Here is a 16859-nt window from a genome sequence, read left to right as displayed (position 1 = left end):
CTACAAGCTAGAGTTCCTAAGGTTTCCTCCTCCTCATTTCCAGGAGTCGAGGATTCCAAACGATCTGGAGAAAGGAGCCGCATTAAGATCGGCTCTAGATCATCTACTTTCCCAGGAAGTAATAGTAGAGGTACCAGTCCTGGAACAGGGACTGGGTTTCTACTCCAACCTATTCATCATCCCAAAGCCCAATGGAGATGTCAGGCCAATTTTGGACCTAAAGATGGTAAATGCATACTTAAGGGTCCGCTCATTTCGGATGGATTCCGTGCGGTCAGCAGCTGCCACACTCCAAAAGGACGACTTCATGGCGTCCATAGACATAAAGGATGCCTACCTTCATGTTCCAATTTATCAGCCACATCAAAGATATCTACGCTTTATGGTGGCTTCACGTCATTTCCAATTTGTGGCGCTTCCCTTCGGGTTGGCTACGGCCCCCCGGGTGTTCACGAAGGTTCTAGCTCCAATCCTAGCCAAGCTAAGGATCCAAGGGGTCACGATCCTAGCATACCTGGACGACCGCCTAGTCATAGACCACTCGTCTCCCGGCTTGGAGCGAGCAGTGGCCCTCACGGTCCAATACCTCGAGAGGTTCGGCTGGGTCCTAAATCGAGAAAAGTCAGCATTCCAGCCCACAAGGCAGTTGGAATATCTCGGCATGAGATTAGACACAGAACAACAAAGGGTGTTCCTACCTCTGAGGAAGGTCAAAGCCATCAAGGAATTAATCCTACTGGTTCTAAGCAAGAAAGAACCGACTATTCGCCTAGGTATGAGACTACTAGGCAAGATGGTGGCTACATTCGAGGCGGTACCATACGCCCAGAGCCACACTCGCATCCTGCAGGCAGCCATCCTGTCAGCATGGAGCAGAAGGCCACAGGCCTTGGATATCCCGTTGCCACTCTCATCAAGAGTCCGGCAAAGTCTGTGTTGGTGGTTAGACCCTCAGAATCTACTGAAGGGAAAGTCTTTCAGCCCAGTAGCTTGGAAGATAGTGACCACAGACGCCAGCCTGACGGGCTGGGGAGCAATTGTGGATGGTTCCACTCGCCAAGGTATTTGGGCAAAGCCAGAGAAGCTGTTACCCATCAACATCTTGGAGCTCAGAGCTGTTCGACTAGCCCTCAGGGCTTGGACGTCGAAATTGCAGGGGTTCCCGGTGAGAATTCAATCAGACAATGCCACGGCTGTGGCATACATAAATCACCAAGGGGGAACCAGGAGTCAGGCCGCTCAGAGAGAAGTGAGCTTGATTCTCCTATGGGCAGAGGCTCATGTGCCCTGCATATCGGCAATATTCATTCCCGGAGTGGACAACTTTCAGGCGGACTTCTTAAGCCGCCAGACTCTATGGCCGGGGGAATGGTCTCTGCATCCACAAGTCTTTCAAGCACTCTGCCAAAGATGGGGAGTGCCGGACGTGGATATCATGGCATCGAGACTCAACAAGAAGCTAGACAGGTTCATGTCCCGCTCAAGGGATCCGATGGCCTGCGGAACCGATGCTCTGGGTTGCCCTTGGCATCAGTTCAAACTTCTTTATGCGTTTCCCCCGCTCCAGTTACTACCCCGCCTGCTGCGCAGGATCAGGGTGGAGCGCATACCAGTCATCCTGGTAGCTCCAGCATGGCCCAGAAGGGCATGGTACTCACTAATCCTAAGGATGGTAGTGGGAAACCCTTGGACTCTGCCTCTAAGGCCAGACCTGCTATCGCAAGGTCCGATCCTCCACCCTGCCTTACGGCATCTAAATTTGACGGCCTGGAAGCTGAATCCTTGATTCTCAGGGGTAGAGGTCTGTCTCAGAAGGTAATCTCTACCCTAATCAGAGCCAGGAAACCGGTCTCTAGGGTGATTTATCACAGGGTCTGGAAGGCCTATATAGGCTGGTGCGAGTCCAAGCTATGGCTTCCTCGCAGGTTCACCATAGATAGAGTTTTAAGTTTTCTCCAGCTAGGAGTGGATAAAGGATTGGCATTAAGCACAATCAAAGGACAGATTTCTGCCCTGTCAGTGTGGTTTCAGCGGCCGCTGGCCACCCACTCGCTGGTTAAGACCTTCCTTCAAGGGGTCTTACGTATTAAACCTCCAGTTAAATCCCCGCTTTGTCCGTGGGATTTAAATCTTGTCCTGTCAAGTTTACAGAAACAACCGTTTGAGCCGTTGGCTGAAGTTCCTTTGGTTCTACTGACAAGGAAGTTGGTATTTTTGGTTGCCATAGTTTCCGCAAGAAGAGTTTCGGAACTGGCAGCCTTATCCTGTAAGGAACCATATCTTATATTTCATAAGGACAAGGTCGTTCTCCGCCCTCATCCTTCCTTCCTACCGAAGGTCATATCCAGTTTTCATTTGAACCAGGATTTGGTATTACCATCCTTCTTCCCTAAACCTACTTCCAGAAAGGAAGGGTTGCTGCATACCTTGGATATTGTCAGGGCCATGAAGGCCTATCTTAAAGCTACAGAGAAAATCCGAAAAACAGATGTGCTGTTTATTCTACCGGATGGGCCCAAGAAGGGGCAGGCAGCTGCAAAGTCCACCATTTCTAGGTGGATCAAGCAATTAATCACTCAGGCCTACGGCTTGAAAGGGTTGCCTCCTCCAGTATCATTAAAGGCTCATTCTACTAGAGCCATGGGCGCCTCCTGGGCAGCACACCACCAGATCTCTATGGCTCAAGTTTGCAAGGCGGCAACCTGGTCTTCTGTCCACACATTTACAAAATTCTACAAGTTGGACGTAAGAAGGAATACTGATACTGCCTTCGGGCAGGCAGTGCTGCAAGCTGCAGTTTGAGACCCTCGGATCCCGGGGGCTCCTCTTTTTTTTTTTGAGTTAAATTTAAAATTTAAGATTATTTTTCTCAAATAAGTTGGATTTATTATAATTTGAGTATATCTCTAAATTAAATCCTTTTGTCTTGGAGATGTTCTCCCTCCCCTCATTGTAAGCATTGCTTTGGGACATCCCATATAGTAATGAATGCCGCTCTGTGTCCCGTGATGTAACGATAAAGAAAAAGAGATTTTTAATACAGCTTACCTGTAAAATCTTTTTCTTGGAGTACATCACGGGACACAGAGCTCCCACCCCTCTTTTTGAGGACCATTTTGGGAGGCATACTGCTTGCTACAAAACTGAGGTACTCCTCCTATGGGAGGGGGTTATATAGGGAGGGGCATTTCCTGTTTGAAGATTGCCAGTGTCTACACCTGAAGGTACTCCATATAACCCATATAGTAATGAATGCCGCTCTGTGTCCCGTGATGTACTCCAAGAAAAAGATTTTACAGGTAAGCTGTATTAAAAATCTCTTTTTTGTTACTTAAAGCGGAGTTCCACCCAAAAATGGAACTTCTGCTTTTTGGAATCCCCCCCCCCCCCCTCCGGTGTCACATTTGGCACCTTTCAGGGGGGAGGAGGGAGCAGATATCTGTGTAATCCAGGTATTTGCTCCCACTTCCGGGCATAGATCACCGCGGTGACCTACGCCATGTCTGATGCCTACTCTGTCCCCCCACCCCCCTGTTTTCTGGGAGACACACAGGTCCCAGAAGACAGCAGTGACCAGAAAGGACGCGCAGCATGACTCACACATGCGCAGTAAGGGAACCAGGAAGTGAAGCCGCAAAACTTCACTTCCATATTCCTTTACCCAAGATGGCGGCACCTCCACCCGACAGCCTAGGGACGGATCGGCTTCGGGACCCGACATTTCGGGCGCCCAAGACAGGTAAGTGTCCATATATTTAAAGTCAGCAGCTGCAGTATTTGTGGCTGCTGACTTTTTTTAATATATTTTTTTTCGGCGGAACACCGCTTTAAGCAGCAAATTCATTGTGCCATGATTTTCAGTTCTGTTTCTGTTGACTTTTGGGTTTTGGGTGTGCCTACTGCCTACCCCCATTCTGTGTGTTTTTACACAGAGCACAGTGCAGTAGAGGTGAATCGGTCCTTTGACCTCTGTCTTTTCAGGCACACTTTCAGAGTTCAGTTCCTCTTTAAAGTGGTTGTAAAGCCTTTAATCACAAACGTGTTATACTTACCTGCTCCGTGCAGTGGTTTTGCACAGAGCAGCCCCGATTCTCCTCTTCTCGGGTTGCTCCTGGCTCCTCCCCCTTGACCAGTGCCCCCAATAGCAGGCCACCTTCTCTGGGGGCACTGGTACATGCTTTCTTCTGAGCCCTGCTCTGTGTCCATAAGACATATAGAGCTGTGGCTTGCCCCCCCCCCCCCGCCTCAGCTCTTTTCTCAATGGCTCCCATGCTGTCTCAGCCAATGAGGAGAGGGAGTCCCAGGACATCCGAGGCTCTCGTGTACATTACTGGATCAAGAGGAGGGAGCTCAGGTGGGTATTGGGGGGTGGGGAGCGGCACAGACGTTTTTTCCCTTCATGCGTAGAATGCATGAAGGTAATAAACCTGCTGTTGCAAGAGGATCCCCCCAGCCCCCACCCTTATACTTACCTGAGCCCGATCTCGATCCAGCGATGTGCATGAGAGCAGCGGCTCTCCTGGCTCTGTCCCTCCTCACTGGACAGAGTGATAGCAGTGGGAGTCATTAGCTCCCACTCCTGTCAATCAAATCCTATGATGAGGGGGCGGGAAGGTGTGGCCGAGCCCCTCTGTCTGTGGTAATAGACACAGACAGGGCGACTTGGGAGCCAGCCCACATGAGTGCCCCCATAGAAAGTGGTTTTCTATGGGGGCAATCGGTGTGTGTGTGGTGGGAGAAAGAGCCAGGAGCATTAGTGGGGCTGCCCTGTGCAAAACCAATGCAAAAAAAAAGGTACATATAACATGTTTGTTATTTAAATTTTATTAAAAAAAATGGAAGCTTTAATATTACTTTAGTTTCCAGTGATATATAAGGAATTGTCTAGTATTCAGCAAGAACTAAACTGGCTGGACTGATCCTTTAATTCAGAAAACCTTGCTGGATAACAGCTTATATCAGAACAATACAAAAGGTTGCTAGGAACAAAATAATGTGATGAAATGATTGAATTTGTGTTAGGTGATTATGTGCTGCAATAAAAAATTTTTTTTTGTGTGTGACTCACACAGGGAAGTGATGAGTCAAGGCAAAGGAAGCTCTATGTGTTCTGCGTCTGCCTCATTGTGATGACTTTTATGTTTATATTGATTAGTTACTAAGGGTAACCTGAACTGTCAAAACCACATCTGCAGCCAACGTGTGCACACTGTCCGGGGGGGTGAGGGACAAAGTCTGCACCCCCTGAATGTCTGGTCATGACTAGAACACAAGCAGGCTCAGTGTATCAGTCAGTCAGACTATAACATGAAGCTGGTTTAAAGCAGCATTTTTCAAATACAAAATTGTCTTTGTGGTCAGTTATGTTCCAAAAAGAAAACTGCCAACTGCAGTTTAGTGACAAAAGCTGTAGCTACCATGAGGCAATAGATGCAGTGCAAACTAACACTGGTGTCAAACCTGACAATTCCTTTCCTAATTGCAATTATTTTCAGTATCTGGCAGATAAAAGGAAACACATTAAAGCCTGGTTCACACCTGTGCATTTTTAGTGCATTTTCAGTTTTGGAGAAACACACTACAGCAATTTACCGTGGATTCCTAGAAGTATTTTTTTCAGTTTTTTGGTTCCATAGACTTCAATAGATCAAAAACGTGTAATGAAAAACGCAAACTGCACCTGAGATAATGCAAACCGCAACCTGCATAGGTGTGAACAAGGCCTTAGGCCTCATGCACACTGGTTTATTGTAAACACTGTTTCTCCTGACAGGGGAGTTTTTAAAGCTGATTTTCTCTTAAGCTGTGTTCTTTCAAACCAGTTTAGCAGAGTTTGGTGTTTGGGCGTTTATTTCATTGGCCAGTTTTTTCAATTCTGCCCATTGAAATGTAAAAATGGTGACTAGCGCTTAGGCATGTTTTCACGCTTTTCCGCTTTTGGTGTTTTTTTTGCCCAAAAGCTTCTCTCCTAAGAGCCAGTTCACACCAGACGCAGTTCCGTACAGTTTTTTGTGCGCATTTTTTCTGCACTAAAAATGCATACACAGGCCCGGATTCAGAAAGGAGTTACGTCGGCGTATCTCCAGATACGCCGTCGTAACTCCGAATGCGGGCAGTCGCATCTCGGCGCCTGATTCATAGAATCAGATACGCCTCAATGTTGCCTAGATACAAGCGGCTTAAGTCTCCTATGCCATTGTATCTTAGGGTGCAATATTTACGCTGACCGCTAGAGGCGCTTCCCAAGACTTCCGCGTTTAATATGCAAATTAGGTAGATAGGCCGATTCAGAAACGTACGTCTGCCCGGCGCATTTTTTTACGTCGTTTACGTAAGGCTTTTTCCGGCGTAAAGTTACCCCTCATAAAGCAGGGGTAAGTCATGTTGGGTATCGACGTCGGAAACGTATGAACAGCGTCGTATTTTACGTCGTTTGCGTAAGTCGTTCGCGAATAGGGCTGTATGTAAGTTACGTTCACGTCTAAAGCATTGACAGTTTGCGGCGTAATTTGGAGCATGCGCACTGGGATACGTCCACGGACGGCGCATGCGCCATTCGAAAACAGCGTCAATTACGTGGGGTCATGATAGTTTAACATAAAACACGCCCACTACCAGCCAAATTTGAATTAGGCGGGCTTACGCCGACACATTTACACTACGCCGCCGTAACTTAGGGTGCAAGTTCTTTCTGAATACGGAACTTGCGCCCTAAGTTACGGCGGCGTAGTGTATCTGAGATACGCTATGCCCGCCGATGGATACGATAATGTATCTGAATCTGGCCCACAGTGTTTTCCATGTATTCCAATGGCTCTAGTTCACATCATCCTGTGCAGAAACTGGCTGGAAACTGACTGTATGGTGTGAACTAGAGCCATTGGAATACATGGAAAACACTGTGCATGCATTTTGTGCAGAAAAAAAGCGCTGGAACGGCATCTGGTGTGAACTGGCACTAAATGCGATTCTTCCTTGTTCAGAGTAGGAGCTTTGGCTGCATCTTAAACACCTATAAAAGCCTATGTTTGCATGGATGGGTTTTTATTGAGGTGTGTTCAGGGGGCCTAGGCAGAAAACACCAAAAGCCCCAAAAACGTCAGTTTAGGAGCAGCAGTGTGCATATGAGGCGTTGGTTTTAGACAGTGGTTCAGCCTCGTAAAAATGTAAGCAGCCCATAGAGCCTTTGTGAGGTTTTTATTGTCATCTGTGTCCTACCCGGGGAGATTTCCCCATAATTCTTGTCTGATGGCAAATCTCTCCAATGTTGAGACAACACGCACTTTAGTACTTTTTAGCGAAGGATTAGACATTTTGGCAGTGTCCATTCTTTCCTTTCCAGGTGACTACCACACCATGTATTTCTTTCAAGGGGCATTGGAACGACAGAAAGTAAAGGAAAATCTTTCTAATGTAGTTTAGGGATTGAAATAAAAACCCGGCCTATTGCCCCGTACACACGTGCAGGATTTCCGAGAAATCCCGAGGGGAAAGCCAAGAACCTGCTCAGTAACATATCCCCCTATACACGGCCGGTTTTCCAGTCGGAAAAACTCACATGAGAGCTTTGGTCGGGAATCCCGACCATGAGTATGCTCCTTCCCATAGGAAAACTGCCAAAAAACGCCGGTAAAAAGTCTGCCAGGAATCCAGGCGGGAAAAAAGAGAGCTGTTTTTTTTTTTTTTGTCCGGTGGTTTTTGGCAGTTTCCCCGTTGTAAAAACTGGCCGTGTGTACGAGGCTTGAAATATGAAGTCTTACCCAAAACTAAAATACATTTTTTGGCTGCTCAATTGAAGAAAACCAATAGGCAATATGGGGACTGTCATTTCTGACTTCCTTTTTAAAAATGCTAGTTGCCTGGCTGACCTAAAAAGAAGGCAGTAAAAGGAAGGTCTTGGTAAAGTCAGAATCCCTGACCTACGTAATTGTTTTGGGTTGGGATTCAGCAGGAGAACCAGGTGACTAGCATTTCCAACATGAGAAGTTAGCTTTGTCTTTATACAGTATTTTCTGAGTGGAAGTTTCCATTAAAGTTCATGCTTATCTCCAGGGGCTCTGTAGCTGAGAGAATATTGGCAACCTCACTATCTTCTTAGCTAGGCATCCTTCTTCTAAATTATGATAATGGACTTTTGCAGCACCGACAAACTGAATTATGGGATTTTGTCCAAATCCTACTAAGAGCATGTAGATGTTGTCACGGTGCATAGCAGTATTCCCTGCTTTGTTACACAGAGAGTAGCAATAGCTAAGTATTGTGATTGGCACACCATACCAGCTTTTTATTGCTGCTCGCATACCCCAGTGGGCAACACCAGAAAAGAACTTCTGCAACCATAGATGGGAATGGGATGATGACTCGCCAGTTGACCCTCCATGCATTAAAGCAGACCCAGTGGACAAGTCACGCAAATTAATAGGCCACGGGTTAGCACAACTTACTTCTTAAAGGGGTTGTAAAGGTTTGTTTTTTATTTTCTAAATAGGTTCCTTTTAAGCTAGTGCATTGTTGGTTCACTTACCTTTTCCTTCAATTTTCCTTCTAAATGTTTTCTTTGTCTGAATTTCTCACTTCCTGTTTCTCCTCAGCAAGCTTGGCCCCGTGTTCTGGCTGGGGGTTAGTCAGCCAGAACTTACTGAGGAGAAACAGGAAGTGAGAAATTCAGACAAAGAAAACAAAGAAAAAAAACATTTAGAAGGGAAATTGAAGGAAAAGGTAAGTGAACCAACAATGCATTAGCTTAAAGGAGAACCTTTAGTGAGTGAGTGAGTAACTTGTATAGCGCAACAAATGCAAACTTAATCGCCTCAAGGCGCTTGGCATCCAGCGTCATACCGGTCTTCCAGAAGAGGTGGGTCTTTAGTTTTTTCCTAAATGCCCGATGGTTTTCCTCCAAGCGGATGGTAGTGGGTAGAGCATTCCAGAGCCGTGGTCCTTGGACCGAAAATCTACGTTCTCCCTTCGATTTGTAGCGGGATTTAGGAATTTGGAGAAGGTTTTGGTTGGTTGACCGGAGCACGCTCTTGGTGATGTAGGGTTTTATTTTCTCGCTTAAGTATTGGGGAGCGTTCCCCTGTATACATTTGTGGGTGAGGCAGAGCGTCTTGAATGTCACCCGGTCCTGTACGGGCAGCCAGTGGAGGGACCTCAAGACCGGGGAGACTGATTCCCACGGCTTTTTACCTGTTACCAGTCTGGCTGCCGTGTTCTGGACGACTTGTAGATGTGAAATCTGGTATTTCGGTAGTCCTAAGTAGAGGGAGTTTGCGTAGTCAAGTCGTGAGTTGATGATTGTTCCAACCACTACTGCTGTGTCCTCTTCCGGGATGAAGGGGATGAGTCTACGTAGCATGCGGAGCAGATGATGAGAACCGCTGACGACTGATCCTATTTGTGCATCCATCGTCATGTCTGAGTCAAAGATGACTGAGACTTTTGACTTTATTGCTTGGCGCAATGGTTTGTCCGAGGATGGTGGGTGGTGTCCATGTGGTCCTAGAGATGGATTTCCTATTTGCGTGAAGGGTGAGTAGTTCTGTTTTGGATCCGTTGAGTTTGAGGGAGCTTTCAGTCATCCAATTTTCGATCAGTGTAAGGCACTTTCCAAGTTCATGAAATTGGTATTTTTTGTTGGTGATTCGAAGGTAAAGCTGCGTGTCGTTCGCATAGGAGTGGTAGCGCAGGTCCTGTTTGCTGATGATTTTGAGGAGCGGGCGGATGTAGATGTTGAAGAGTACGGGTGAGAGGGGTGATCCTTGCGGGACTCTGCATGTGATGGTCTGTGTTTCTGATGTAAAACCTCCAAGTTTCACGATCTGAGTGCGATTTTCTATGAAAGATGCGAACCACCGTAGGGCCGCGTCAGAGACTGCTGCTACTACTTTGAGTCGCGTGAGCAATATGTTGTGGTCTACTGTGTCGAAGGCTGCACTAAGGTCCAGCAGCACTAGGAGACAGGATTCTCTGTCATCTGCTGCTTCGAGGGCGTCATCCCATATCTTGAGAAGAGCCGTTTCTGTGCCGTGGCCTGGGCGAAAACCAGATGTAGAGGATCTAGGAGTTTGTGGTCATCCAGGTGGGGCTGAAGCTGTTTTACTACTGCTTTATCCATGATCTTGGAGATCGTGTTCAGGCTTGTTACCGGTCTGCGCTGGTTTGGGTCTTTCGGGACGAGGTTGGGCTTCTTTAAGAGGGGTTTTATTATGCCTTGCTTTACAACTCCTTTAAGTAAAATAAGTGCCTCTTATTTGCTATCATTTCTGGAAAATGTGTCTCATTAACCACTTAAGGACCCCTCACTGTATATATACGTCATTTTTTTAAAGATGGATATCTCAGTAACAGCAGCAGCCGCTGCCACAACTGAGATATCCATCTTTTCAGTGAGCGGTCCTCTAAACGATAACAGTGGTCTCCGCGGCAGATTCACCACAAGATCACCGTTATCGGCCACGGGAGAGGGCCCCCCCCCTTCCGCCACTCTCCCTCACCCTCCGCCGCTTACCGGAGCCGTCGGCGGAGGCGATCGGGTCCTTTCTTCCTGCTCGGCTGGGATATGAGTGAGGGAAAGATGGCCCCCACCCGTCTCCATAGCAGGGCGGAAGCGACGTCAAAACGTCACTCCCGCCCATGCTTCTTAAAGGGACATTTTCTTGTCATTTTTTCAAATGACAAATTATTATTTTTTTTGCATTTTAGTCTAATTATGAGATCTGAGGTCTTTTTGACCCTAGATCTCATATTTAAGAGGACCTGTCATGCTTTTTTCTATTACAAGGGATGTTTACATTCCTTGTAATAGGAATAAAAGTAACCCATTTTTCTTTTTTTTTTGTGTAAAAATTTATAAAATAAATTAGAAAACTATAAAACTAAAGCGCCCCGTCCCAACGAGCTCGCACTCAGAAGCGAACGCATACGTGAGTAGCGCCTGCATATGAAAACTCCATACACTAGCAGTCACATCTTGGCACAATTCCTGTATCCCAAAGGCCAATGCTCTGTGCCTAAGCAACCAATCATCGGGTCTAAGCTGACACAAGGGATGTAGAGGTATTCTTATTCAAAATTCACTAAACTTCATATGTGGTATCAGGTGATAAGTGATCATCTTGTTTTGTATCCGTGTCTGTAGACACAGGCTCAGGTTAAAGTGTACCTCAACCTGCTCAGTATAAACAGCCATTGTACTGGGAAAAAGTGACATCATAGTGAACTCTGGCTAATATGTGGATGCATCAAATATTGGCTGATGCAAATGGTTGCTTATGGGCTGGGGTTGACATGACAAGTATGTTAATAAAGCCATTGTGTTGATTTTGCTCAGTGGTCTCTTGTCTCTTTTTATAGGGAGGTTGTCCAAGCTAACAGCGTCCATTGGAAGAAAAAGTTCTCTTTTATGTGCAAGATGAGTGCAAGTGCTGCCTCAGGGATCTTGGATACATGTTTCTGCAGGGTGTCTGTCCGTAAGGTAAGACCACTACTACTTTTCCTAAAACAGACCTGTACCTGCAGGCTTCAGAAAGGGACTTTGGGGGGGACGGGGGACACATTGCTAACCTCCAGTTAGCTTTTTCCCGGTCGTCTCCCAGAAAAACGACATATGAAAGCGAGAAGGTCCTTCCACCAAGACAGAAAGTACATAAGTTGTACCAGTTTATCTGCAGCACTTTCCTCTCTACGTCCAATCAAAGTGCTGAATTTTAAAGCTTGTCTGAGAGTTCAGAAAAAAGGGAGCAGAGAGCTGAAGGTCCCTCTCCTGTCACCATTTTTTTCTTGGTGTCAGGAAAACTTGTCAGTAGTTATTCATGCTGATAGCAGAGAAACGAAGCAGCAGACAGAAATTACACTTGGTGCTCTTGAATTAAGACAAGTACACACTATAGAAGGATATGCTTTGTTCATATTTCATGTGGAAGAAGCTATGGTCCAGTGGCGGCTGGTGAAGTTTTATGATGGGGGGGCGCAATACCCGCCCTTCCACATTTGGTCCCTCCCACTTCTCATAAGCCACACCCCTTATATAATCCACCACTCCGTCCCCTGTATTCCACTCAATGTCAGGAGTATACAGCTCAGCGTCACAGCACAGAGTATATAGCCCCAGCATCACAAATCTTGGTATATAGCGCAGCCTTACAGATCGGTGCAAACAAACTAAAATATGACACTGTTAGTAATGAAGGACTCGAAATGGGCAGGAGATTACCAGAGACTGCGGACATACTGCACAAGATTACCAGAGACTGCGGACATACTGCACAGGATTACCAGAGACTGCGGACATACTGCACAAGATTACCAGAGACTGCGGACATACTGCACAGGATTACCAGAGACTGCGGACATACTGCACAAGATTACCAGAGACTGCGGACATACTGCACAAGATTACCAGAGACTGCGGACATACTGCACAAGATTACCAGAGACTGCGGACATACTGCAGGAGATTACCAGAGACTGCGGACATACTGCAGGAGATTACCAGAGACTGCGGACATACTGCACAAGATTACCAGAGACTGCAGGAATTACTTGTCCTGCGACTTGGGACTTAAATGTTGCATGACAAGTCGTACCCCATGATTTCCAAAGAGAACCGTTCATATCTGTGGGACTTCAAAGTAGTCCCTGCATTACTTTGGTCCCACTTTGATGCAACTTGAGGTCCGTAGACCTCGAGAATACACAGGCATTGCTTTAAAGGAGTTCTCTGAGCTAAAACTTTTAACCCCCGCTGTGCCCGGGCTGTAAAACTATACAAAATAAACTTTCACTTACCTGCCTACGATCCCCCGTTGTTCCGATATCGCCGTCCCGTTCTCCGGTCCCGGTCTCTTCCACTTCCTGGGGGTCGGTGACTCACAGTGCGCTCAGCCTATCAGCGGCCGCGACGGGACATTGCTGCGGCCGCTGATAGGCTGAGCGCACTGTGAGTCACCGACCCCCAGGAAGTGGAAGAGACCGGGACCGGAGAACGGGACGGCGATATCGGAACAACGGGGGATTGTAGGCAGGTAAGTGAAGGTTTATTTTGTATAGTTTTACAGCCCGGGCACAGCGGGGGTTAAAAGTTTTAGCTCAGAGAACTCCTTTAAGTCACATCAGAATTGCAGTAGAATTGTGCAACTTTCAGACTGCATTAGCCTGAAAGTCGCAAGATTCTGCCACAATTTTTTGGTGCGATTTTGCAGCGACTTGAAGCAATGCCTATGTATTCTGGAGGTCTATGGACCTCAAGTCACATCAAGGTGGGACAAAAGTAATGCAGGGACTACTTCAAAGTTGCACAGATATGAACAGTTCTCATTGGAAATCATCGGGTCCAACTTATCCTGCAACTTTCCAGTCCCAAGTCGCAGGACAATTTGCAAGCGGGGGGTGGGGTGGTGTTGACGGCCGATATTTTCCCTGCACATTAAGTATAAAAAAAGTTTTTTTTTTAATAACTGGGGGGGGGGGGGGGGTGGTCTGGTGGGGTAGTGTTACCGCCCGCTATTTGTGCTGTAATGAATTTTTACATAGAAAAGAAATGTTGTTAATAAGTGGGTAAATTAATTATAAAAAAAATATTTTTTTAATAACCGTTATTGGAAAAATCTTTTTTTTATAATTCATTTACCCATTTATTAACAACATTTCTTTTATATGTAAAAATTCATTACAGCACAAGTAACACTACAGCGGGCGGTAACACTACCCCACCAGACCACCTCCCCCCCCCCCCCCCCCCCCCCAGTTATTAAAAAAAAAACTTTTTTTATACTTAAAAATTGAATCAAATATAAAAAATAAACTGTTAATAAGCTTAATATATTTAACTAATATTAAATAAAAAAAAACATTGATTGGGGGGGGTTGTTGCCTGGCATTATTTTCGCTGAATATTAAATATTAAAAAATATTTTAAAAAAATATTAAAAAATATATAAAAAATAAATTGGATTAAGCAGGGGGGGGGGGGGTGGAGGTTGGATATTAGATAAAATATTAGAATATTAGATAAAAAAAAAAAAAACTTTGAATAAGCGGGGTGGGGGGGGCCGCCAAATATTAGATAAAAAAAGTTTGAATAAGCGGGGGGGGGGGGCCGCCGCCGAATATTAGATGCAAAAAAAGACTTTGAATAAGCGGGGGGGGGGGGGGTACCGCCGAATATTAAATAGAAAAAAAAGTTTGAATAAGCAGAGGGGGGGGCAGGCCGGCCGCCGAATACGAAAATCCTTTGTGGAAATCGCGGGAGGGGTTGGATGCTGCTGTGAAGCGGCAGCCGAGGTAGAGACAGGCAGGCTTACCTCTTCCACGGTCGGGCACACTGAGCTCAAGCTGACCCGACGTCACTTCCTGTTTTTCCAGTGACGTCGGAACGAGCACAGAGACGGGCGGGTGCACACAGACAGTGTATGCACCCGCCCGGCCATAACAATACACTTCATCGCGCCGGAAGCGAGTGGCGCGATGGAGAACGCCACAAAGGCATATTTTTTGTGCCAATGTAGCGCCGCGTCTGCAATCCCGTGATTGCACAGACGTGGTGCTACTCCTACAGCACTGTTCCCGGCGTCCGGCGCGCGGACACAGAGCACATAAGGCCCGTTTTTGGGGGGAAAAAAATTCTTAAAGGGACAGATTTAAAAAAAATTTTTTTTTTTTTTTTTTTTATTATTTTTTTTACTGACTGTGGGATGGGGGGCGGCACCCCTATGGACGGGCCGCCACTGCTATGGTCCCTCATATTCTGGCCTGTCCTCCATTTTTCCATTCTCACTGGAGTTTGGATGGACAGTACAATGAGTCTTCACCAAATTTGCATTCTAGGCCCTTTTTGTTTAGTTGTAAGAGGAGGTCTGGTACTTGGGTAAAGCACAGTCCATCATTTATTCCAAATTCAGAGGACGATGAAGGTCAGCATGAAGGGAAGGATCACATTTCTTGCTATAAACAACATCTCCACTATTCTTTTCTTCATTCTTACTGCCTACCCTGGTTGGCGTGAGAACCAGAAACCTCATTTACAAAGACTACTTCTTACATTTCTGAAATGTTTCCTATGTGTTTCAGGAGCTGAAAGGTGGGAAAGCTTATGCCAAGGTAAATATCTATGGACTAGCATGCGTGTTTTGGTTTTATTTTCAATACCATTTATTACTTTGTGGAAGATGCGCTTGAGGAAATCTCCAGGCTAAACTCGGCACGCATGAATTTTGAAAACTGCACCACATGAAACTGTGTGTGTATGTATGTATGTATGTATGTATGTATGTATGTATGTGTATATATGTGTATATATATATATATATATATATATATATATATATATTTATATATATATATATATATAGGCACTAAAGTGTCAGGGTATAAATGAGTCCTTGATTTTACTTTTTCTGCTATATCAAAATATATACAGCATTTCTGAAACACTTGTGATGGTTTTAAACATGTTTTTATCATATTTATTATTGTTTTTCATTTAAAATTGTTGCTTAACTGAGCATCGGTCAGGGCATATTTAATGTGACCTTGGTGCTAAATTGTGAATGCCACTCAAGCTGGGGAAACCAAACTCCTGCAGTCACCAGAAAGAAAGTGCAGGCTGCCAAAGTTGCTCATCTGAAGCAATGCATGTATAAAATCAAAGAAGCACCACACTCCCATTCAGCCAACCTAGTGTAGACTTGCACCAAAGCCACGCATCCTGACGTGTTTCGCTCCACCCATCGGAGCTTAAAGTGGTTGTAAAGGTTCAGTTTAAAAAAAAAAAAAAAAAACATGTCATACTTGACTGCACTGTGCAGTTCATTTTGCAGAGAGTGCCCCCGATCCTCCTGTTCTGGGGTCCCACGGCGGCTCTCACGGCTCGTCCCCGCATTAGATAACCCCCTTTGGGAAACTCTCTGCCGAGGGGGGTTACCATCCCGGCGTGCTCCTGTGTCATACACTCGGCATCCATAGCCGCTGAGTGTATGACTTGACCCCGCCCCCTGGTGGTCGCGTCATTGGATTTGATTGACAGCAGCAGGAGCCAATGGCTGCGCTGCTATCAATCTATCCAATGAAGAGCCAAGAAGCTGTGGAGAAAGCGATGCGGGATCGCGCCCACAGAAATTTGGGGGTCAGGTAAGTAAAACAGTGGCTTGGGGGGGGGGGGGGGGGGGGTCGGACACTGCAAGTTGTTTTTTTTTCACCTTAATGCATTGGTGAAAAAAACACAAAGGTTTACAACCCCTTTAATCCTAGGGTAGCCTCTGTGGCATTGGCAAAGACTCATGGGCTGAGGCCTTTTTAAGTCTGCACTACAGTAAGTTGGCTGGACAGGAGTGCAGCGCTTTTTTGATATTATAAGGGCATATTTAATATTGGCGCAGCCCTTCCTATGAACTTTAGAGGGGATATTATAAAATAAATTATGGACAATTATGTTGGCCTTGCATATTAAAGTGTCAAGATTAGCTTGACATATTTGGGTTGCGTTTAACAACGGGCACTTCTTCCACTGAGGAGATGGCCCTCTACTTCCTGTCAGTATATGTAATCTTCCCAGCGGACACAAACTGCAGCAAAACACAGTTTGCGCTAAAACAGAGAAGGGTTGGAATTTTTGTCTGGTTATTGTTATCTGTGTCTTCCTGCCCTGGGGTAGAAATTTTCCCTTATTTCTTGTCCTACTGTCAGGGGGACCTGAAGTGGGATGACGTCTCCCCAATAGGACAAAACAGATTATAGCGAACACATGCAAAAATGACACTTGTCCTGCAAGGCTAGTTAAAAACACCTGAACATATTCAAAAATACGGGGGTTGGTCACACTATATAGTCATATAGTGCTAAGCCCACTTGCTGCGACAAAGTAC

The 16859-nt window shown here is 45.9% G+C and overlaps 1 protein-coding gene across 3 annotated transcripts in view; it reads left to right on the top strand.

Moving 5' to 3' along the window:
- Positions 1–16859, top strand: part of FAM102B (family with sequence similarity 102 member B) — a 91101-nt gene that overhangs the window by 29069 nt on the left and 45173 nt on the right. For all 3 annotated transcript variants that reach the window (XM_040359894.1, XM_040359892.1, XM_040359893.1), the window contains exons 2-3: positions 11353–11473; positions 15067–15096. In XM_040359894.1, the coding sequence (XP_040215828.1) occupies positions 11353–11473; positions 15067–15096 (151 nt within the window). The remainder of the gene's footprint in view (positions 1–11352; positions 11474–15066; positions 15097–16859) is intronic.

The sequence above is a fragment of the Rana temporaria genome, chromosome 7, assembly GCF_905171775.1.
Source record: "Rana temporaria chromosome 7, aRanTem1.1, whole genome shotgun sequence".
NCBI lineage: Eukaryota > Metazoa > Chordata > Amphibia > Anura > Ranidae > Rana > Rana temporaria.
The sequence above is the reverse complement of the archived record's forward strand: the minus strand, read 5'-3'. Positions and strand labels throughout refer to the sequence as shown.